This window comes from Ambystoma mexicanum, chromosome 3p (assembly GCF_040938575.1).
Source record: "Ambystoma mexicanum isolate Mex_15411 chromosome 3p, UKY_AmexF1_1, whole genome shotgun sequence".
NCBI classification, from domain to species: Eukaryota; Metazoa; Chordata; class Amphibia; order Caudata; family Ambystomatidae; genus Ambystoma; species Ambystoma mexicanum.
Window position 1 is genome coordinate 1252411754 of NC_090925.1, and position 24466 is coordinate 1252436219.

The 24466-nt window shown below is 45.5% G+C and overlaps 1 protein-coding gene across 1 annotated transcript in view; it reads left to right on the top strand.

Annotated features, from left to right (window-relative positions):
• LOC138581416 (cytochrome P450 2D15-like) overlaps window positions 1-24466 on the top strand; it is a 458914-nt gene that overhangs the window by 246648 nt on the left and 187800 nt on the right. Inside the window, exon 4 of the mRNA XM_069652731.1 lies at window positions 7927-8087. Coding sequence (XP_069508832.1) covers window positions 7927-8087 — 161 coding nt within the window. The remainder of the gene's footprint in view (window positions 1-7926; window positions 8088-24466) is intronic.

The following is a 24466-nucleotide window of genomic DNA, read 5'->3' on the forward strand; positions in this document are numbered from 1 at the left end:
GACCTGATAGCACTGCAAGTACTCCAACTTCAAGAAGAAGACGAACACCAACTACAACCGGCCGCACGGAGGAGACGCAGGAGGAGGAGGAGGGCAAGGCAGGGCCAGCAAGGGCCGCCAGCACAGCCACTACCACCACGCAGGCAGCCCGCAATCCCACGCCTCCGAGCACATCCGTTCAACCTCACTGATGAGCAGATTCACACCCTCTACCGTTTGGACCGGGACACCATAACCGCCATTGTGGACATGACACAGGCTGACCTTGTCAGCATGATAGATAGCCCAACCGCCATTCCACCCCTACTGAAGGTGGTGTCTGTACTCCACTTCCTGGCCACAGGCACCTACCAGCACACAGTCGGACAGTTGCATGGCATATCACAGCCACTGTTCTCACGGACACTATTGCAAGTGCTCGATGCCCTCCTGCAGCACGCAGACGACTACATCTCTCTACCACGCTCGGAGCAGGAAATTACCAACACAAAAGTGGGATTCCATGCACTTGCCGGCATACCGGGTTGCATTGGTGCCATCGACTGCACCCATGTGGAATTGGTCGTCCCACATGCCATGGAGGCCCAGTACCGCAACCGAAAACAATTTCATTCTCTGAATGTACAAATGGTGTGTGACTCCAACAGGATCATTACACATTGTTGTGCCCGATTCCCTGGATCAACCCATGATTCTATGGTCTTGAGGAACTCTACAATACCACGCTACATGGAGCGACACGCAGGGAACAGATCCTGGCTACTCGGTGAGTCTCATTTCATGCATGATGATGTGGGGTATGTGATGCGGCAATGACCTGGCAGGAAGGGGGGGGGGGGTGCGTACGTAGCAATGGCATTCCTCAAAATTCCTTTATTGTCCACATACAGGTGATGCCGGGTATCCACTGAAGAGATGGCTCCTCACACCAGTCCGGAACCCACGGGACCAGCATGAGGAGGACTACAACCATGCCCACTCACGTACCCGTGTAGTCATAGAACAGGCATTCGGCCTACTGAAGACTCGTTTCCGCTGCCTCAGCAGGTCTGGCGGGGCACTCCTGTACCGCCATGTGAAGGTTGCAAAGATGGTCATGGCATGTGTCATGCTCCACAACATGTGCGTACGTAGAAATGTGCCCATGCCCCCTGACGCAGAACTGCAAGCACCTGAAGATGGTCATGATGAGGGTGGGGATGTGGCAGCACCTCAAGGAGTCTGCGAGGCACAGGAGGGCCGTGACATTCGTCAGCATCTCATAGATGCATGCTTCTAGCACTCACGCCTGGTGGCTGATACATGGACACGGGACTCGTGGCACTGTGTGTGTCTGGAACATGCACAATATGGACTGTACGCCTATAATGGCCTCGTACACAAAGATCAATGTCCACACATCTCATTGGATGATCGTGCATTGTTTATGGCATATGTGATATCATGTTAAACACCCTATCGACCCGCCACCCAAGTGAGCCCAACACACCCCCTCCACCCTCCTACCTCCCCCCCGAACACCAGTGTCCAAAGATGCTCATTGTCAGTGGGCAGTCGCTATTGCAAGCCCCCTCTCCGGGTATCAGGGGCACCCCTGCCTGTGGAGCGCAGGTTCCTCCCAGATCTACGTTGGGGGCTGCCCTGGACGGAACTTGCAACGGATGATGTCTCTGCCTGCTCACGTCCATGCATGTCCCTAAGGGTTTGTGAGAGCTCAGTGAGCGCACGGCGCACTGCGGCAAGTTCGGCACATACGTCTTTGGACGTCGCATGCAGTTCCCCCCTCAGGCTCTCGGTGCTTCTCTCCATTTGTACTCTCAGGCTCTCGGTGCTTCTCCCCATTTCTACTCTCAGGCTCTCGGTGCTACTCTCCATTTGTGCCCTTAGTGTCTCTGTACTTCTCTCCATTTCTGCCCTAAGTGTCTCAGTTGATGTTTCTATGTCTGCCTTAGTGCCCCCACATTCATCGGCATGGTCCTTGAGGAGCGTGGCCAGTTGCTGCTGTTGCACGATTACCTGGTCGAGGGACTGTTGCCTCTGCTGGGCCATGGCCATTTGCGGTGGTGTCACAGAGTGGCTGATCACCTCATGTTGCCTTGCCACAGGGCTTGTGGGGGATGGCCAGTCGTCATCTTGTGGGTGCCCCTGCGTGGTATCCTCATGGTGTACGGGATGGAACAGACAGGGGGATTGAGACAGGTCATGGATGGATCTAACTTCGACATCCCCGTTTTCTGTGTCGGAGCATGCTGCCATTAATGCAGTGTCACCTATGGTGCTGCTGCCACCAGAAGCAGTGCCTACTGTGGCATCCATTGGGGGGACCTGTGGTGGTGCTGTTGTGGGCATGCTGGCTGCTGGGGTGCCTGTTGGAGTTCCCTCCTCTGTGCTGCCACTTGATTTGTGCTGCTTCCGTGTCTTGATGCGTGCAGCTGAGGTGGAGGGTCTTTGGCCGTTGGTCTTGGCCCTCTTTGCAGGTGTGCTGGTAGGGGTGTCCTGGAGCTCGTCGTTTGGATCGGACCCTGTGGTGGAGTAAAGGAGGGCGAGCGTTATTAATGGGTCTGTGGGAATTGGAATGGTAATGTATCACATGCATTGGGGTGGTACCTGAGGGTGATTTGGGTCGGGGCCTTGGAGGTGGTTTCATTTGTGTGTGGAGTGAGGGTGCAGTTGTTTTGCAGCCTGCAGTTAGGGTGTGCCTGCTGCACGTGTAGAGGGTGTTTTTAGGATTTTTAATTATTTATGTATTTGATGTGAGTTTTAAAGTGTGCTATCAGGCCTATGTATGTGGACGTTCTCCTGGACATGTGTTACTGTTGCACTATGTGGACACGTGGTACTTCACATGATTGGACATTGTGGTTTTGGCATTGTTTTATTTGGGACACCTACCTGATTCTTCGGATGTCTGCACTCCTTTCTCCATCCCTCCGACTCCCTCTATGCTCTCCATTCCAATGGTGGAGGCACAGATTTCTTCCCAGGGGGTCAACTTGATGGGTGATTCCGATCCTCCCCCGGTAGCTGTGGCAATGTTGCGGTTGGCAGAAAGTATGCTACGGACGCGTATCCGCAGGTCGTCCCATCGCTTTCTGCATTGCTGTGGGTTGCGGGGTGCGGTCCCCACCGCACTTACCCGCTGTGCCACCAGGGCCCATATGGCCTTCTTGTTCGCAAGTGCCGTCCTGGTCATTTGCGTGGAGAAGACGGCGGCAGCATTCTCCTGGAGGGTCTCTGTGAGCACGGTGAGTTCCTCACGGGAGAAGTGGACCTGCCGCTTGCGGTCGCACGCTTTCTTCGCTACTTTTCCCATTTTTCTTGGTTTCACTAGGGTGGATGACGGGTTGGGATGTGTCTCAGGGTAGTATTTTTAATGGTTGTGTGGAATTTGTGGTTTTATAGGTGTACGGCGTGATGTTTCCCGTTCCGGGACCATGCTTTTACTTCCGTTTCCGTATATTTCCGGTCACCGTACTTTCCGGTTGGCGCTCACTGCGGTGTCCGCTAAAATGGGTGGCGGTATTGCACCTAGGGCGCCGTACGGCGGCGGTGTGGGCCGTTTTGGGGTCATTTCCGCCATCGCGGACTTTGCACTTCCGCCATGGCGTGGTGCTCGTGCCCGATGGGTCGGAATGAGCCGCACTTTGCTCCGTCGTGCAATGGCGGAAACGCTATTTACGCTATGGCGGTCCGGTCGGTTGATTTCCGCCAGGGTCGTAGTGAGGGCCAGTGTGTTTTGTGCATCTTCCTCCCTTTATTTCCCACTCTCTCCTGCTCCAGCATTCTGCTTTTTTATTTTAGTGTTATCTCTGTAATATAAAATAAAATGTGCATTTTAATAGTTGCATTGATTGTTGTGTGCATGTGTAAATAGGCTCTTACCCAGATGTTTCTATAAAGGCATGGGTGATGGGCTCTTGCCATTGCAGTTTTGAGCTGAAGTCTGAAGCTGAAGTAGCCGCAGCCTGAGGGATGATGTTTATGCAAACACATATATGTTATTAGTACCTGGTGAGGGGTTGTGGCGGCCTCCCAGCCAATGAGGAGGCTCAGAACGGGGTCTTTACCACACACAATAGACCCCGTTCTGAGTCTCCTTAGAGCGGGAGGCCGACATCTTCCCTCGCTGGGATCCGGAAAGTGAACTCCCCTGCACCCTGCATGCCCATCCCACCACCCCACCATCCCTTTTCCACATATTTAGGCCCCCTTCACTCCCTCGCCACTTACCTTGTGTTTCCTTCTTTCTCACCGGTGCTGGGAACAGTAGTGTTCCCGGTGTATCTCTAACTCTCACGAATAGCCACCATGGAAAGGGAGAAGGGACTAACTGTAGTTCCCTTCTCCCTGATTCATGGCAGCCATCATTTTTTGTAGTTTTTTCTCAAGTTAAGAAACGGATAACATGCCTTTTCTCAACTCTAGAAAAATACACTATTAGTACCCTGGTACCATGTGCCAGGGTACTAATAGCAATACGAGCCTCGAGGATGGGTGGGATTACCGGCGCATGTCATTGCACTCAGGCTTCTAACTGCTGCCCCAGGGCATTGCTTCACCGGTAATACCCCCCTCCTTGAGTTATATTGCTTAAATAAATGTCTGTGCTGTAATTTCCTTTTTAGGAGTTAATGTTTTCTTTGATGATGGAGCGTATAATGTGTCAGTGTATTTTATATGTCAAATATAAATGCCCCCAAATACCTTCAAGAAAAGATTATGCCCTACCTCCCAACCCGCATCCTAAGGTAAAGCACGGCCCTCCTCCTAGTGGTCCCTGCCTCCAACCCAACCAGGATTGGTGGGTCCGCCTACTCAACCCTGGCGCCAACATTGTGGAACTCACTGCCTCCCCACATGCGACACAGCCGAGACTACATGGCTTTCCGGAAAGCACTCAAAACCTGTCTCTTTCCCTAAATCATGCAAGGGACCGCTTGGGGTCACTCTACCTAGCACTGAATGCCAGAAATGGCTGGAACTGCAACATTACCGGGAGGTAAGAAAAATCAGGACACAGAAGCTATCTCTAGTGTTCAGTTTATTTCAACACTAGGAAGCTGTTGGCTCGTCAACAATGGCACAGCTGCTCCCATGCACCAATAAGCTGACTGTGCAACCCAAACCACGCCACAATCTGAATGCCCACAACTCCAAACCTGAGACATAATCACACTTCTGCTCCTACACTATGAGTGGGCTCGCTCATTGTTTTCCACCAGGCAGGCACCACTCTCCAAGACCGGGAGATGTTTCTTCTCTACCTATCTATCTGAAAACAAATACCCTGGACTCCAAACCAAAGTCCTAATACCACTTATGTTCATCGCCATTTATTTTAATTTTATTTCTTTTGACTGAGCTTAATCATTATCTTCCTCCAAGTAGGCACTGCGCTATCAGTCCAGGAGATGTCAAGCTCTGTCAATTGTACTTATCGGTGAATTAATGCACAGAACTACAAACCCAGAGCCTATTAGCACTTATGTTCAAACAATACGATTGGGCCTGCTCTTGAAACCTGTGTCAATCCTACTTTTCTGGGAATTAATACACAGAACTTCAATCCCAGAGCCTAATAGCACTTATGTTTCAAACATTGCGACTGGGCCAGATCTTGTCATCCACCGGGTATACATGGTGGTCTCCGATTAAGTCATGTTACTTTGATCTGCCTTGGATTGATGCCATGAACCCCTTCACCCGGGGTGTAGTATCAACTATGCTTTGGCTGGACTTGCTCTTTTGTCTATTGCGGATATGCACTACGCTCTCCAATCGGATGAGCATTTCAGCACTTCTATCTCTCGCAAGGGAGAATGATGCAGTATAATTCCCCAACTGAAACCATAAAATATGACAGGAATACTGTACAATATAAACAATTGCCCGGGACCCGGACACCTCAAGGCAATACGCTCTGAATCAGGGGAGGAATCTGGCATGGCAAGCTCCTGCAAGTGACATTGAGGTACTGCCGCCTGTCATCAATACTTTAACCTCACACCAGATCAGGAACACTCCAACCTCAGCTGCATGTAACAATGCCAGTCAAGACACACCACCAACATCACAACCTGATTGGTTGCTTGACCTCGGGTTCACTGAGTACCAGTCTTCATACATAGGAAGTACCCGTTAGGTCCGATGGAACAGAACCGAAGTAAATGCACACTGAGAAGGTGTCATCCTATAAGCAACTGCAGTCTCAACAAGACACAAGGATAACCATAGCCGGTGATGCTGGACATGGGGTCCATGGAACAACAGACTTCAAACCCAGTTAGTACTCATAAGTCCAATAGAATAGAAATAGATGTAACTACACAATGAGAAGGTATCATCCAATAAACAATGGCAGAATCAACGAGACACAGGGATGACCATGGACCTGCAGTTCGCTTAACCTAATAAAGATTAAGAATAGGGGCAACTCGATCAACAATGACACTGCCAAGCAGAGAAAGACATTGGCAAGTCTGGTTATCAGAACAAACTTCAAACTAGACAGAGAATTTCTCTCGGAGAATCAATGCTCCATTAATGCTCCATACCTCTAGAATAGATACGGTCAGCTCAGCGGGCACTAGAAGGTAATCAGGAACAGGGGTCTCCCACCAATATGCACAGACACTCACACATACCGATATGCTCAGTCTCTCCTCCACACCAACAAACAAAAGAATGCAGCTATACCCCTCAATCTATTTGAGGCCTAGCTGCACACATACCTACACACCACCATGAACACCTCAACAGTCTTTAGACTAAAGCTATACCCCACAGAAAAATTGCCTAGCTGCACACATAATCTCATACACAAGCTCCACCACCGCTAGGATGCAGACCGGAGGGCAAATGGCCTTGCTGCACACATTCTACTGTTCTCACACAACCACTGCACCATGCCTAGCATTAGCATACAGCGACACACCACATAAACCACACCGGCTGCAGGTATGCTGAGTGCACCCAAGCACTATTTACTACCTTACTCTCTCCACTGACCTGGACTACGGTCTCCAAGAGCGTTCAACCCACAATGCTTTGAGATCATATCAATGGTATATAAGGCATACAATTATGCTTCTGAGCAAATGCTATTTAATGTGGCACACTATTAAATCTAATTTTGTTCTGCGATGATGTGCTTCGATGGGGTGTGTAAATCCTCTGAAATGGCAACTTTCAATATCTCTTTTGGTTTTGTGTTGATGTTGTTGGTTTCGGTGTGACTTAGGAGAGGGATCGGTCTGTGGATTTCCTTTTCTGGTAAAATGAGTGCTGTATGTCTTTCCACATTGGCTGGTATTACTCAAGTCGGACAGCTGTTGTAAGGTTAAAGGTGCATGAGATAGGTTGCTGTCTTTTTATTCACTGGTGAAAAGTCACACTAGAGCACGGGTCTGCACCGTGTGGCTCTCCAGATATTTTGGTCGACAGCTCCCAGGAGCCTACATCATTGACTATAATGGCTAGGGCTGATGAGAGTTGTAGTCCAGAACATCTGGCGAGTGAAAGGTTGCAGACCCCTGCGACTAGAGTATATATAAATGTTACAGATTTGTGAATGAAAGTATGCTCTGAAATTTGATGGAGTGTATGTGAGTATTTTAATGTGGTACATTTCAACATCAGTTTTTGTTCCAGGTTGATGTGTTTGGGAGGAATATATATGAACACTGAGAAAGCCGAATGTAAGGATTGCCCGTTATTGGCCTGAAATAGTATACCAAAGTAACATATGTGTTTTCTGTTCCCTGTTGTTGCCAAAATCTTGACTGGACTGCATTCTAAAGGGCATGCTCATCTAGGTGTTTTGATTTGGGTCACGTGTTCCATGACTTTTGTGGAATGTCAGGAGTAAATCTGTATTCTGTAAATTTCCAAATAATGATCATTTGGCTTTCAATTGTATCTCAACAGGTCATCCCTTTGACCCACAAACTTTGGTCAGCCATGGGGTGACCAATGTGATCAGCTCCCTCTTGTTTGGAAATCGCTTTGAGTATGATGATCAGAAAGGAAAAAAGCTGCTGCAGTTTTTCCAAGAGAGCTTGAAGGCTGGATCAGGACTCATCCTACAGGTAGGCTGGACACCGAGGGAGAGAGACCATCATCACAACCACTCTCTACCTTATTGATGTGGTAGGGCCCTGGGGGAAGAGAGCAAACTCTCCTTGGGCTGGTTCCTGCATGACCAAAATTGAGTGTAATATCAACAAACGGTGAACCCAGGATATGGTTGAGACTAGCCAGTATTTCCTATTACCTGGACATAATTATGATAATATATAGAAGGAAAACCCTCACCCAAGTATTCAAGGTTCTACACACTCTTTCTACCTAATCATAAACCATTAGTACACCATACTTTCTCTCAAGTACAAAAAAGGTAAAAAATCCACATTTTGCAAACCTGATATCAATACTTTAATGTGAAAGATCTACCAACATATATAACATTAAAAATGTCAATACATAGTACACATATATACAATATAAAAACAATCACAGTGGCACTCACATATATCGCACCAAAAAACATGCATAACCCTAAACAATCATTGAACCTGAAAGGTTTTAGGGTCTTAACACAGTTAGAAACTAATAATCCAATCTGTGTTCTATACACAGCCCGACTTGTTTCTGTCCTAATGATGTACAATAAATACAGGACATTCCTCAGGGTCAAACGAAATGAGGGAAAGAGTTTGTTCTTTAAAACTTCAGTTGAAGTGCCAAAACCTTCAAAATTGAGAACATGAAAAAGGGACCACCTCACATTTCAAAGCGTCATGTGCAGCAATCATCATTGCTCCAACAGGGGTAGCTCAGGGACAGTGTTTTGCGGGTTTGTGAACTCAGTTCTCAGATCTGGTGATTTGTCGGGGCGTCGATTCCACATCATTGAAAAATGCATCATTGGGTTTGCTGTGGAGTTTGGCAGTGAGCACTTCAATCTTGTACTTCACAGAATTAAGGTTTGCTCATCTTTCCAACATGTGTGCCATTCTTTATGATTTTGATTATTTTTAAGGTTGTGGACTGTTGTATAGGTATGCCAGAGAGGACCACAGTTCACACCACGCATTCACCATTCAGAGCACCCAGGGCCCAACAAACCCTCTCCCAGCATACAAATGGAGGACTCAGCCAAGGGCAAGTTAGAACTGTCCTTTATTTTCTATAACAGACAGGGATCATACAGGAAATATTTCTCCAGCAATCACAACTCCTGAGCCCATGTCAGGGGCTTTTTTTTACACTCTGACATCACAAATCAGGGCTCTTCCCCAAAGTCCTAAGAGCCCACCTGATTGGGTGATTGGGGTGATATCACACATAGCTGGCAAATATAGAAGTTATTCTACTGGCCTTCGCATGTCAGGTGGCGTGCCTGACCCTTCCCCAAAAACTATCTATTACATTGTTGCAGTGTCGCAGGATTACCATTGGCCCTTGCCATCCACCCCTGGATTTGTGTTCCCTGATTGGCTGGAGCTGATCTCCCCAGGCCTGGGACCCAGCTCTGTTCTCAGCGCTCAGTGCTCCTTCTCAAGTTGATGAGAAAGACTATGTATTCTCATTGTTGCTGTCAGTATTACAAATGTGCTGTTGAGAGTGCCTGAAGTGTTGCAAAGTTGTAAAATAATATATGTCTAATTTTGCATCTGTTCCGCTGGGAACTGCTCCTCTTCTCACCACGGGTAAATGGCCATTGTTCGGTTCAGCTGCACCACGTGGTTGAAGACCGCAAAATTGAGCTTTCTGGTCTGCAATTAGTGAGGATTTATTCTGCTGTTTTGCAGGTGGCTCCTTGTCTCTGAGTTTAGGAATGTGCTGCTCATCTCTGACCTTGACTGCAAGCCCTGGCCTGGTGCTGCATGCAGCTCAATTCTGCTTTGCTTCGTCTCTCGTTTTGAGGCCTGTGGCTTCATGTAATTCTACTATAGTTATGCTGTAATTGCTATATGTCTATATTGTGATATTATTCTTATAGGTTAGAAGTATTTTGTTCTTCCAGGTTCCTTATATGATTCTGTAGCTCCATATTGTTAGTTGCAATAAGCTGCTGCAAGCTTGCTCTACATCTCTTGTTACCTTGCGTTTCTGCGTTTCTGCATTTGGCTAATGAAAAAATAATAAAGGCTTTCAACAATATGTATATGTATCTGTCCTCTATCTACAGAACTGTGTGAGCATGCTCTTCGTGTGTGCACGTGCATGTATGTGTAACTTTGTGCATGGATTCCAGTGCGCTTCATGGCTAATGTTACTATGTCGTGGTGTCTCTAATGATGTCAGCACCGCAGGATATTTGTCATTAGTCGATCATGTCCATTTAGGCGTCTGGATGCATGATGAGTGTTGGGGCTCCTGTATCCATGATGACGTTAGCTGGATAAGGTTTGAATGGCTGTCTGAGAGAATATCTGTTCACCTATGTAGTTGTCACTGTCCCTCCTGGGGGCTGTCCAAACAGTGACTGGCATCTTGCATCTCTGAGTCTTTGGGCTGTCATGCATATAGGGGTCCAGAGGGGCATTCCAGGGACCATCTTGTCAGTCCCCCCTCTGGTCGACTTGTCGACCAAACCACCAAACTTACTCACCATTGCCTTTGGTAGCCATTTCTTCGTTATTCCTCCAAGATGTCCATAGTAATTTGCATGGGCATCAAAATTCCATGTCATGTAACTGCAATCTCCTTCTGGGTTACACCATACCCATCTCGACCAGTACCTCTTGTTGTCCACTGGATCATCGAATGTTATCATCTCGGTTGGGAACAATGGGCACTTCTTTATCTGTGTCCTTATTTTATTTCTTTCCTATACAATCTTATTCTCGTCACCATTTGTATTTATGTCAACTATCACCTTCATCCCTATTTTTTTCTCTGTCGTCTTGCAGCATTGCGTGATGCAGATCTTTATCATACATAGTCCTACTAGTACTAATATTAGTGCTCCTAGTAGTACTTTTAGTCCGTCTGCCATCCATGTTGGCATCCATGAGAAAATATACGCCAGCCAGCTTTGGTCTTTTCCTGTGCCTTTGGCTTCCTCCTCCTTCTTGGAGTGCATTTTCAACAATCTTGTCACTGCTTCCGTTAGTGTGCCATTTGCTTCATCATTTGCAGGCACGGATGTACAACAGGAACTCCCGATAATGGCGCAAACTCCTCCCTCAATTGCTGTGAGAAGGTCTAACAGTGATCCCCAACGTGTAGCTCAGGAGCAACATGTTGCTCGCAGCACCCTAAATTGTTCCTCACCAGTTGCTCTGGTACATGGTGTGGAAGCCTAGAAGGAGGTGCTGAAGGGATGAGACATCAGTAGCAATATAGCCAGAACAGAGTCATGGACTGTGCAAGAATCCTGACCAATAAATCTGCTGTTGTTCCAGTTATCTTATTTTTATACATGTCAGATTTGTGTTTGTTGCCACCATGCAAATTATGTTTTCAGTAAATGTCTGTACTTATTATAGCAGTGTCATTGCTAAAACCCTGTCCTCTTCAGATACTTTGCTCAGCTGACAAATGAATTAGTAAAATAATTCAACCATGTTTGTGTCTTGAAGAAAATTGTCATATTCTGTTCCTTTGTACAGCTAGTAGGAGTATAATGGGCAAATAAGTGTCATGATTATACAACTTTCATTTATTAAATAATTAGCAGGCATTGCTTTTTGTACAAATGAGGTTTGTGTTTGATGCCACCATGCATTATATTTATCGGAAATATTAATTTTAGTGTCACCTATATTTATTATTGCATAGTGTCCTAGTGGAAAAGTCTTCATTGTTTGATACTGCCCATCTGGCATGTGGATAATGGGCAGATAAGGTAAATGCATGCCACACTTTTCATAAAATCCACCGTACCACAAGCATTTTTCTTTACCAGGGGAGGCTGCAATTGCATGTGCACTTAAATTAATTTTATGGATAGCACAAAATCCCAGATAATTAAAAAATCTTAACTGGCCCGACACCTTGAAACTGATCACCCCCAATTCAGCTCATACGGCGATACCAGGTGTATCTGCAGGGAGCCCTGGCTATTTGGCACGGGAATATATTTTTCAACCCCTCCTTGACATGACAGTTTGAAGCACCCTAGATTTCGCTGCCATAAAAATCATGGAACAGACCGTTGCCTTATATACTACCAGGCACTTGTCCAATCAGAATGCCCAAACGTGAAATGAAAATGTAAAAAGCCCTTTAATCCTTAATGATGCCCTTTCAGCTGTCTTCTAGAAATTATTGACCCAAGCACCGCTCTTTGAGAAGAGTAGGCTGAAATAAAAATTAGACTGCCCCTTCATCTCTACATTCATTTAAAAATTAGCTGCAAGGTCTCACCCTTTTCCTGAACACCATCATTTTTGTTTTGATCATACTTCATTTCAAACTATAGTTCCCAAAATAGACATTTGTGTTTTGCAGGCCCCGTTGGAGACCTGCCAGGCTTAAGTCCAAATTAGCTGTGCCTTCGGTTTAAAGAAGCATGCTATAAAATGTACCCTTCAGAGAGGGTGGATTAACTTTCCTAATAGAAGTACTCGAACCAATGTCTGAAAGGAATAAATTGGGGCCAACGGACATCTGTGCTTTTCACCTTTATTGGTGAGGAAAACAATGTATAATTCCCCGATCTTGTATATCGGACACAAGCTGAGATGTCTGCGTATCACAGTTGGATAAGATTTAATAAAACATTAGGAACCCCAATAAAATGTAAATTACGCCACACTATGTTTCTATCAATCAAATCAAATGTTTTCCTCAAATCTGAAAAAAGACAAAAATAATCTCACTCTCTTAACCTTACTGTATTTCTCCATGTCTCATCCCTTCAGAATGAAGCAGCGGTCCACTGTACTAAGCCCTCCCCTGAAACCCGTTTCAGAGGCCTTAAAGATATTGTTACTTTGTGTCTACTCCTCCAGTCTGAGCAACAAACATTTGGAGAATATATTACTGGCAATGGCCTGTGAGGAAATTGGCCTATAATGGAGGGGGGCTGGTGGCCCAAGGACTACTTGTTCAAAGAGATGGCATAACGCCTGTCCTGACAACTGCATTAAACATAAAACAGTTTGGTGTCCTTTGAAAAAGCTCCCATTGTTTCCAATACATATTGTTGTTTTGTATTTTTTTAATTTGTATGAGCCATTTTGAAACTATAAATCTGACCAGCCATGTACACACAACTCATTACATCGTGGTTGAATTTTCTTTTCAATTCAAGATTCTACATTCTGCATCGAACCACGGGGCATCCTTTTCCATCCTGGACCTCCTGAACTTGTGATTGCTGTTTGTCAATAGCTCTTTCCCGGGTAGTTTGAACCAAAGACTCAAACTGACACTTTCCTTCATGGCCTCCGAACAGTTTTAAGAGAATATCTTAATTTCTTGTGATTTAGGGCCTCATTACACGGTAGGCGGAGGACCAAGGTGCTATTAGCACCTTGGTCCATGCCGGTAAAATACCGGCACCGCCTTGGAGGAAAGGGGAATTACCGCCCTATTCCAAGGTTGGCGGGGCGGTAATTCCCCCTTCCCCCATTGCCCTTCCCCATTCCCATTTTTGCCCCATAGGGCTCTATGGGAATGGGGAAGGCGCTAATTACGGTGCCGCAAATTGCGGTACCGTAATTAGCACCCTGGTCCCTTTGCGGGTTGGTTTTTAATGCCTGCTAAACAGCAGGCGTTAAAGTACCAATCCCGCAAAGGGACCTCGTAGTAAGGCGGTAAGGGTTTACCGGTACCGGTGCCCTTACCGGTACCGGTAAACCCTTACCGCCGTCCGTGTAATGAGGCCCTTAGTATTTCTTTCCAATGCCTCCTTGTCGAGCTTAGGCTTTGCCAACCAGCCCTTCTGACTGTGGGACATCTTCTTCGTAGTGCCTACCCTGGCCATTGGAAAATTAACTCAAGAGGATAGTGTTCACTCTTTGTTCAAACAGAAATGCAAAATTTCATAACATTCCTGAAGAAAAAACAATCTACAATCCAGTAATTGATGACTGTGGAACAGTATTGCTGATCTTGCATGCTTAGGAGTGCACCATTTGCCACTAAAGATCCCAGAAAATCTCTGGCCAGAACCCCAAAGTACACCTGAAAATCAGTGCTCCACTTGTGACCAGTTTTACTGTCCAAACATTTGCACTAAATGTCATTAAAATATGTTGCTTGAGAACCTGAAACTCCTGATAATGTTAAATGCAGCCATACTATATTTTTGAACAACTTGACTATATGTGTCTAAAAATGTACTACTGACTACACAATTTCCTCAACAATTTCTGTAAACAACCACTTAATATCAAATGAAGTTAAAGGCTTTGCAAATTTCCTTTACTAGAATTGCACGTCGTCTAGCAACTATTAAGTACTGCAATTTAAAGTGTTCTATAAGTAGTCATAAGTTTATTACATTTCTAATTTGTGTTGCAATCATTTGTCCGCCAACAGAGCGCCGATATGTTCAGTCGAAAAATGGATGTTGCTCACCATTTCATTTGATATGCAAATTTTGCTCATTGTGCACAAAAGTATGGGGACCCATAGAACATATTTGTTCTGGAGTGCCATCAACCCTACTGCTCAGAGCTCTTCATTTATCGCGCTGAAGCCATTTACCGATGAGGTTATTGTCTGCATTAGCTCCCATCTAGTAATCTGGAGCCATTTTACATTTGTGTATGTCTGTACAGCTGGAACTACTGATGCAAAGAAAACCTCCACCTACTGAACAGTCTACATTCAACTGGTACGTCAAGTGATGTTTCTGATGCTGATGAGAAGTAGTTCTCCCTTTTCACTCTACTCACTTCTACTGACCTCTTATTTCTCTTTGTTATGTACATCTTAGGGAAGTCTTCTGCCTTGATGTCTTTCTGCGGTACTACTCATGCGGGTGTATTGATGTGTACCAACAAACATATTCCTCCCCATTTGGGTGGAAGCTTCTCATATGCTTTTGATCCGCACGCCGAATAATGATCCATTAATACTGCCATCCCAACCTTCATTGCTGGATGCTTTTCTGTGTGGTTGCACTTTTTGTTTTCTCCAACCTTTACTGCACCATCATTCCGGAAACACAGTGCTGGTTTCTTCAGTGGCATTATGGGCATTGGTCCAGATTCGTTATCCACCCAGGTCAGTAACTTTGTACTTGCATCCCATTCTTTCAGGCATTTATCATCTTCTCCTTGTACTGTGTTCACTGGAGCTTGTCAGAGCATGTATACTTTGCTACCTACTACTCCCTCATTCCATCCTTCAGTTGTGTACACTTGGCCATACACAAGCATCTGTGGTCGTTCACAACATCCTGCTTCTCCTCCTATTTCCTTGGGTCCCTTCTTAGGACATGGCAATTCTTTCAGGGTTATTGCCTTCATCTCTCCTTGGTTATGTATTGTATAGCGTGGTCTAGTTGACAATAATTGTTCATCATGTCAAGTGTCTTTATATAACTATCTGCATAGGGAAATGTTGCCTTGGACATCCATCTCAATGTTGCTGTTCTCCCTTGTAATCTTCCTCGGGTTGTAACCATGGACAGGTACATAAGGCATTGTGCTCTTGCTGCTGGTATTTCAGTTGATATAAACGTTTTGGAGGTACTCATGGCATAGGAGATTAGTGAGCAGACAGAGCAGCTCTCCCCAGTGGTTTGTTTACCTACTTTAGTCATATGCTTGTACCACTTGTTATTAGATACTCGAGCAGTATCAGTGAGATAGAGTTCTACATCAGCACTGCGTCTACCTCTCTTTATTGTACTTATAGTGCTTACCTCTCCACCTGATATGGTCGTTCCGCCTGCTGGAGTTGGGGTTGTGTTAGTAAAGGATACAGCATTATTGCTAGCAATATATGAAACCCGCAAAAAGATTTGGGCGAAAACACCACATGAGAATAAGACACAAGACACAATAATCATTCTTTTAATAATCCACTCCATCACTTACACCTGTTGGATCCCTGTGTAGTTTGAAGATATCAGTTGCCTGCCTGAAATGCACAAACAAGAGCGTTGCTGTGTTAGTATTTTATTAATTCAAGCTCTGCGAACAAAATAATCTGTCATAGCAAGAAGGAATAGCTGTTCCCACACAGCTTTTATTCTGGGGTCATGCAGTACTGAAAGTACTGATGGATTTCTTCTTTCCAAGTGTGGATAAGCTTGGGACAAATAAGCTATGAAGACACAGAAATATATATTTGGATAGCGTCTTCTTGTGTTATTGGATCTCCTAACAAATTGGCGTTGCAAGGTTTCGGGATGAGGATCACTGGGAATCATGAAACACTGCAATAGTAACTATGCAATAATAATAGACACACTTTCACGATGAATGCTGTCAGTGTGCAGAAAGATAAACAACAGACAGTGTTCACTCACTCTGGATGTATTTGTGACGTCCTTTCCCAATCTCTGTTGCTCTGGAATGAGTAATCATAGGGTATCCTCTGCTGGGTTGTGATTGTTCGAGGCAATTGTTTTCATCTTCTGCTTGTGAAATGTTAGCCCTTTCGATATTGGTGCTAGGAGGGGCAACTGCTTTGTAGGGTTTGATGTTCCATAGGTGATTTCAAGTGTTTTCCCTTCTAGCTTCACAGCTCGCTCAGTGACCAGTTCGACAACATGCGGTCCAGTAAAACATGGCTTGTCCCACTTTCTGCTGAAGTTTCGTAACTGGACGGTGTCCCCGGATACAACGGTGGCTGCTTTAAGAGATCCTTATTCGCCTCAGTGCTATTCTCTTCTCTTGCTTCAGGCCTCTCCCTGCAGTTGACGAGAAATAAAAGAGGCAATAGCCATCAAGGAGGAGGTGTATTCGTACATTTTTTCAGCGTCTTTGAGTGCCCCAGTGGGAGGAACCAGGGACCATCCTGTCACCACCTCATGTGGGGTTAAATGGTGGTCAGACCCTGGTTTATTGCACAACGCGAATAAGGCTAATGGAAGACAGTGAAGCCAACTCTTATTGAGGGTCTTTTTAATTTTTGCTATGTCTTCTTTGAGCAGACCGTTGAGACGCTCACAAATTCCATTTGCTTGCGGGTGTTAGGCGCAAGAGAATTTGTGTTGTATTCCTAACAAGGTTGTGATGTGCTGAAACATCTCATTGTTGAAGTGAGAGCCATTGTCAGACCACAGGACCTCACACATGCCCCATCATGGGGATATTTCCCGATCCGGGAATTTTGCTGCTCTAAGAGCATCAGGATGGGAACAAAGACCGGCTTTGATCCATCAGGAAAACGGGCATACAACCACTATCATGTAGCGGTACCCTTGGCATACTTGGATCATGTCAACATAGCCTACGTGCAGGTGCTGGAATGGATCCATTGGGCAGGTATGGCACCTCTCACTACCCTTAATGTATGACTGGCTGTACATTGTTTACACACTAGATAATTAGTCATGAATTCAGCCACGTGTTCCACCAAGTTGAGACAGAACCAGTCCTTTCCAATATGAGCAGCAAGCACCTCCTTCCCTATATGGGTAGGATGGTATAATTGTGTCAGTGCAGTGTGCAATAATGAAAATGGCATTACCACTTTTCCTGTGTTATTTGCCCGTCATAAGGCATCTGTCGGAGACACTGTACATCCTCTCTTAATCCACAGCTCTTTTTCTTCCCTGGGTGCAGCTCCCTGAAATTCCAAAATCTGTATCACTGGTAGTGTATTGTATCCTTCCTTTAGTATCATTGTTCGTGCATAATTGCATGCTGGGGATGAAGCATCCATTTCTCAAATGTCCCCAAAGTAGGTGGCGCATTTTGCTTCCACGTCTGCTGCTCGTTCCCCGCTGGAGATGGGGTCCTCCCCCCTCGTGTGTGATTGGCACTTCGCCACTGCTATGCACTGTGGGTAGTTGAGTGCCTCTATCAGTCTGCCCAATAGGATTGCATGCTGGACCGGTGACCTATCAGCACGTCCGAAGCCCCTCCTCAGCCAAGGTGACAGCCCAGAATGCACTGTGGATGTCATGTAGGCTGAATCCAAATACACTGTCACTTCCTGTCCTTTGCTGTGCTCCAATGCCAATATTAAAGCTACTTATTCTGCTACTTGTGCTGATAAATGTGACAGTAGATGTGCGCTTGTCACCACCTCGCTTGTCCCGCCCTCTCTCAATCTCACTACTTCTGTCCCAGTACGTCTCCCCACTCAAGTGCGTTCTCCTGTACTTTCCTAGTGTAACGAATTGTTCCATGTTGGCTATGCAGTTGTGCACATAGTCGCCTTCCTTTACGGGTTCGGTGATGACGGTCGCTGGGTTGGCAAGTCTGCATCTCACTATCTTAAGAGCTGGGTTTGACAGTAACACCTCGTACCATGAAGCTCTGTGTGTTGTCAATTTACTTTTCGGCCGCTCCAGTATCGCAAAGAGAGCATGCTCCACATAAAGAGTGGTGCTGCATACCATGGTAATACTCGCTGATATGTCTACTGCGAATGTGGCGGCAGCCAATGCCTGTTCACATGCATAGTATCCTCTCATTACTAGGTCTAATTTTCCACTGTAATATGCCAAAGGTTTGTGCCCCATGCTTGTCTTTTGTGTCAGTACTACAGTCATAACCACTCCATTTGAGTGTGAGAATAAGAAGAATTCACTTTGATAGTGTGCCCCATGCTTGTCTTTTGTGTCAGTACTACAGTCATAACCACTCCATTTGAGTGTGAGAATAAGAAGAATTCACTTTGATAGTCTGGGATCCCTAACACTGGAGCTGTGCATATTGCTTTCTTCAGCTCATCAAATGCCTCAGTCATCTCTGTTGTCCATTGTAACGCACCCTCCCCTTTTTGTGTTTCCTTCAGCACACACAATAAGGGCCTAGTGTAAGTGCTGTAGTCGAATACCCATGCCCTGCAGTAGTTACATAGTCCTAGAAACTGCTGCATTTGTCTTATGGTTGTAGGTTTGGCTGTCCTGCGTATTGCTTCTGCTCTTTCTGGTGTCACTTTTCGCCCATCTTGGGATTTCATCTGTCCAATGTACAACACTTCTTTCTGGCAAGGATTAAGGTACAAACGTTGGGCTTAGTGTTACAGCCGGTCTGTCGAGTGACTTATTCAACATTAACTGGATGTAATAGGTATCAATAAGGTTGTGCTCAAGTCCAAAAAAAGATGGGGTGACAGGAAACACCCCTCTGTTTCCCACATTCGATGGTTAGTCGCATGTCACTGGACTGACGGTAACCCACAATGAATCTGTCGAAAGTTAAGGAAGATAATATGCCGAGGCATACAAGAAAGGCCAGGCCACTGCGCCTTTATTCATTCAACTGTCTTTTAATCTCATCTGTAAAATAAAATGCCCTTCTGATAATTACACGTGTTTCGGCCCCTACCGGCCTTTTTCAAATTAGGGCTAATCTATTCAAACCACACCGGAGGTCTATTGATTTCGGATATCCTCTTTGTTTGAATCTACTTCTCAGAAGTTTGCATTCTTGTTTGAACTTTTGGTCATCTTTACAATTACGTCTTGCACGTATATATTCACCAAAGGGGATGTTGTGAATAGTTGTATGTTGGTGACAACTAAGTGCATGCAACACCGAGTTGACTTCCGTTGTCTTGCGAAAGGTTCTTGTTTCCAAATGGTCCTCTTTGACATAAATGTTTAAGTCCAAAAAATTAATGGATTCTGTATCCGATTCCCCTGTGAATTCGATCTCAAATTGATTGCAATTCAATCTTTCAGTAAATGCTTGCAATGTAGTTACTGGCCCTTCCCAAATGAGAAAAATATCGTCAATGTAGCGGGTCCAAAGTTTTACTTGATCCTTAAATGCTGGGTCTTTGTATACCGTGTGCTCTTCCAACATCCCCATGAAAATATTAGCCAGTGAGGGGGCATACTTGGTCCCCATTGCCACTCCTTTTCGTTGTTGAAAAAGACAGTCATTAAACGTGAATAAATTTGAGTCCAAAGTGATCTGTAACATTTCCTTTACCATTTCTTTTTGGCCATAGTATGATGCCGAATCATTTTTGAAGGTATAATCAATGGAAGCTAATGCCCATTTGTGTTGTATCGAAGTGTACAATGCTTTCACATCCAAGGTCGCCAATAAGTAAGATTTCTGCCCGATAATTGGTTGAAGTATCTGTATCAAATTAGAAGAATCCCGTAGATAAGATCGAACTTTGATGGCTCGTGGTTTCAAGATTTCATCCAGATATTCCGATAAGTTCTCCGTGACCCACCCAATACCACTAAGTATTGGGCGTCCTTCCGGTATGTTCATATAGCTCTTATGAATCTTGGGTAAAAAGTACATTGTTGGAGTCACAGGATTGTGTGTAATAAAGTAAGCGCGCTCCTCATCAGTAATAAGGCCCTTTCTATGCCAACTTATTATTGCTTCTTCAATTTGTTTTAGAATCGTTTGTCGATCTGATATATGCAGCTCTCTATAACAGCCAGGTGATCAAAGGTGGTTCATAGCCGTTCTTAGGTAATCATCTCTATCCATAATCACTATGTTTCCACCTTTATCCGCCTCTTTGATAACAATTGTAGTGTCCTCGGATAGTGTTTTAAGGGCTTGTCTTTCTCCCTTTGTGAAGTTATCAGTGTGCTGTCTTTGGCAGATGTTCTTCTTATGTACCGGTAACTCATAAAAGTCATGTGTAACCACTTTATAAAAAGTATCAATCACACTATCTGGCGACAGCTGTGGATTAAACTTTGATTTTGTTCTCAATTCCTTAAGAGTTAGTAGATCTGGTTTTATTCTTAGTTCATGTAGTAGGTTATGCATCTCAAAATGTTCGTCTTCAGTTATAGATCTTAGGATGAAAGTATCCTCTATGTCCTCTATCGTGAATTTACTCGTGGGTGTGCATAATTCTCTTGGTACATGGTTCCCAGGTGCTTTTGTTGCAAAGAATTTTTTCAGTCTAGAAATGGTGGGAGATGCCAAACGAGGAGATAACAGGGGCTAGGAGGGAGGTGTTAAGAGAGAAGAGGAAAGGACCAAGCACCTTGAGGTACGCCGTATTCTAGAGGATGGGTTGGAGAGGACCGGCCACCCCAGGAGACAGTAAAAGAGCGGGAAGAGAGGTAAGAGGATAACCAGTTGAGAACAGAGCCTTTGAACCCAAAGGAAGAAAGAGTGTGGAGAAGAAGGGGATGATCGACAGTGTCAAAGGCAGCGGAGAGGTCAAGGAGAATAAGGATAGAGGATTGCTTAGAGTGTCGAGCAGAGAGGAGGGAGTTAAGGATATAGGTGAGAGCAGTTTCAGGAGAGTGTTTAGGACGGAAGCCAGATTGGGAGGGGGGTAGGAGATAGAGATTGGTGACAAAGGATGAGAGCTGAGAGTAGGCAGTTTAATTCTGCAGTTATTTTACAAAATATTCCTAGTCATGCACAATGTCAAATTTCGGAAATTATAATTGGTTTTGTACTGTCATAGGCCTCTCTGGTTCTAAACCAGCTTTCCAGACGTGCTCCGTGCACCGCCCTTCTGCAACTCTCTGCCTCCTCAAGCACACCCACCAATTTCGTGCATGCGCCTTCCGAGCAGCTGCCACAGAACAGCTTCCTCCGCCAATTTTTTGATTGTCAAAGAACAAATTCTGCACCACCTCGTGCGCTCCTAGTCCTATACACAGACCTCCCTGGTGACGTCACCTCTGTACTAAATAAGGGAATGATAGAAATTACTAACAGAGCTCACAACAATATTCCCTCAATACACAGATATTTTCAAAACCCCGACACATACCCACGGCCGCCATCCTGACTCCTAACAAGGAATACCAATATTTCACATGCTCAATCTGCACCTACACCGTTGCCTTGTAGATAAAACGCCTCAGCAAGACTTAACCAGAAGAACACCTTCCGCAATTTAAGCCAGCTCCATTGGCTATGCCCTATATATGGGGATACCATCATCCATGACCCGAGCTAAAACGCCCAATCCACAGGAAATCCAATATTAACATAACTTCTGTCATCCATACCCTTAAGTCAATAGTCTAGGCTATTCGCACAAACCTTTTGCCTCTAACCACAAAAAATGACATATACCTGCACTCCTACTATACTGCACAATACTGAACAATACTTCAATATTAGACCGATGCTCAACAATACTCGTCATCACCCTCACCCAACATTTCTTCACCACCCCCCTCAATTGCCATGTGGCTGAGTCAATACTTACACTCTATGATCCACCAGCTCTTCACAACGCTCCCACACCACCCTTTGGGTCTGCTGTTCTCCTCACAGACCGTGGGCAAGATATTTCCAAGACGGCACTTGACGTCCTCTGCACAGGGTGCACCTCCATGTGCACTCACACTCCGCGGGGCACCTCACAGTCCTCCAGGCACTGTGACGGAAGAGGTGGCTCTATGCCGCACAGGCATAGTGAACCATCCCTCTGCTACCACTTTGTATAGGTATGCCAGAGAAGACCGGGGTTCACACCAGGCATTCACCGCTCAGAGCACCTAAGGCCCAACAAACCCTCCCCCGGCATACAAATGGAGGACTCAGCCAAGGACAAGTTAGAACTGTCCTTTATTTCCCATAACAGACAGGGATCATACAGGAAATAATTCTACAGCAATCACAGCTCCTGAGCCTGTGTCAGTGGCATTCTGATATCACAAATCAGGGCTTGTCCCCAAAAACCTAAGAACCCGCCTGATTGGGTGATTGGGTGAAACCACCTATAGCTGGCACATATAGAAGTTATTCTACTGGCCTTTGCATGTCAGGTGGCTTGCCTGACCCGTCCCCAAAAACGATCTACATTGTTGCAAGTTCGCAGGATTACCATTGGATTACCATTGGCTCTGTCCCCTTGATTTGTGTTCCACCCCTGGATTTGTGTTCGACTTAACCCCATATGTGCAAAGACTTAGAGCTGGAGCTGATCTCCCCAGGCCTGGGAACCAGCTCTGTTCTCAGCGCTCAGTGCACCTTCTCAAGGTGATAAGAAAGACTATGGGCCTCATTACAACCTTGGTGCTAAGTGCACCAACTTTACCACCATGGTGTAAACTCCGTTTACACCATGGTGGATGGCGGATTTACCGCCCCATTCCAAGGTGAGTGGGGCGGTAAATCCCCATTTCCCATTTTCCCTTCCCCATTCCCATTTTTGCCCCATAGGGCATAATGGGAGTGGGGAAGGCGCTAATTACGCCGCCATAAATTACGGCGGCGTAATTAGCACCATGGCAGGTTAGCACCATGGATTTTAACGCCTGCTAAAAGCAGGCGTTAAAATCAGAATCAGGCGTTAAGGGTTAACGGTGGCGTTAACCCTTAACGCATGAGTTGTAATGAGGCCCTATGTGTTCCCATTGTTGCCGTCAGTATTACGACTTTGCCGTTGAGAGTACCTGCAGGGTTGCAATGTCGTAAAACAATAAATGTATAATTTCGAGTATGTTTAGCTGGAAACTGCTCCTCTTCTCACCACGGGTAAATGGCCATTGTTCGGTTCGCCTGCACCACGTGGGTGAAGACCGCTAAATTGAGCTTTCTGGGCTGCAATTAGTGAGGATTTATTCTGCTGTTTTGCAGGTGGCTCCTTGTCTCTGAGTTAGGAGTTTGCTGCTCGTCTATGACCTTGGCTGTGAGCCCAGGCCTGGTGCTGTGTACAACCCAATTCTGCTTTGCTTTGTATCTATTCCTGAGGCCTGTGGCTTCAATTAATTCTACTATAGTTATGCTATAATTGCTAAATGTCTATAATGTGCTATTCTTCTTATAGGTTAGTAGTATTTTGGTTCTTCCAGGTTCCTTATACAATGTTGTAGTTCCATATGGTTAGTTGCAATAAGCTACTGCAAGCTTGCTCTGCATCTCTTGTTGCCTTGCGTTTCTGCATTCCTGCATTTGGCTAATGAAAAAATAATAAAGGCTTTCGACAGCATGTATATGTTGCTGTACTCTATCTACAGAACTGTGTAAGCATGTTCTTCCTGTGTGCCCGTGCATGTCCATGTAACTTCGTGCATGGATGCGAGTGTGCTTCATGGCTAACGTTACTATGTCGTGGTGTCTCTAAGGACGCCAGCACTGCAGGATATTTGTAATTAGTCGATCATGTCCTTTGAGGCGTCTGAATCCATGATAAGTGTTGGGGCCCCTGTATCCATGATGACGTTAGCTGGATAAGGTTTGAATGCTGTCTGAGAGAATATCTGTTTGCATATGTAGTTGTCACTGGCCCTCCTGGGGTCTGTCCAAACAGTGACTGGCATCTTGCATCTCTGACTCTTCGGCCTGTCATGCTTATAGGGGTCAGGAGGGGCATTCCAGGGACCCTCTCTTCACTGTCAGTGACTTATGCATACTTGTTTTGTGTCATTCAAAGCAGTATATAAGGAGCTGAGGAGCTGTCCACAGGGAGAAAGATGCTCTAT